At 39.1% G+C, this 534-nt stretch overlaps 1 protein-coding gene across 1 annotated transcript in view; it reads left to right on the top strand.

Annotated features, from left to right (window-relative positions):
* Positions 1 to 12: 12 nt before the first annotated feature.
* Positions 13 to 534, top strand: part of LOC119594714 — a gene marked incomplete at both ends in the record, with an annotated part of 4717 nt that continues 4195 nt past the window's right edge. Inside the window, 1 exon segment of the mRNA XM_037943774.1 lies at positions 13 to 96. Coding sequence (XP_037799702.1) covers positions 13 to 96 — 84 coding nt within the window.

The following is a 534-nucleotide window of genomic DNA, read 5'->3' as shown; positions in this document are numbered from 1 at the left end:
ATTTTCCGCCAGATTTCCGTCTTGGAAGCCGAACTCGAGACCTACAGACAGCTGAGCGAAGCCAAGCGCCAGGCGGCCGACCTCCTCAAACACCAGGTAACCCCGTTTTCTTTGTTGCCCCGTTTTCTTTGTTGATCCGTTTTCTTTGTTGACTGGTTTCTTTGTTGTCCTGTTTTCTTCGTTGGCCCGTTTTCTTTGTTGACTGGTTTCTTTGTTGTCTTGTTTTCTTTGTTGTCCTGTTTTCTTCGTTGCCCCGTTTTCTTTGTTGACCTGCTTTCTTTGTTGACTGGTTTCTTTGTTTTCTTCGTTGCCCCGTTTTCTTTGTTGACTGTTTTTTTTTGTTTATCCGTTTTCTTTGTTGCCCCGTTTTCTTTGTTGATCCGTTTTCTTTGTTGACCTGTTTTCTTCGTTGTTCCTGTTTTCATTTACCTATTCTATGTTTTACTTGTTTTTGTATTTATTCGTTGCCCCGTTTTTTTCATTTATTTTTTTCATTAATTATTATTTATTCTTTGTTTTCTCTCGTATTCTTTC

Source organism: Penaeus monodon, chromosome 34, assembly GCF_015228065.2.
Source record: "Penaeus monodon isolate SGIC_2016 chromosome 34, NSTDA_Pmon_1, whole genome shotgun sequence".
Classification (NCBI taxonomy): domain Eukaryota; kingdom Metazoa; phylum Arthropoda; class Malacostraca; order Decapoda; family Penaeidae; genus Penaeus; species Penaeus monodon.
This window is presented reverse-complemented; position numbering and strand designations above follow the sequence as displayed.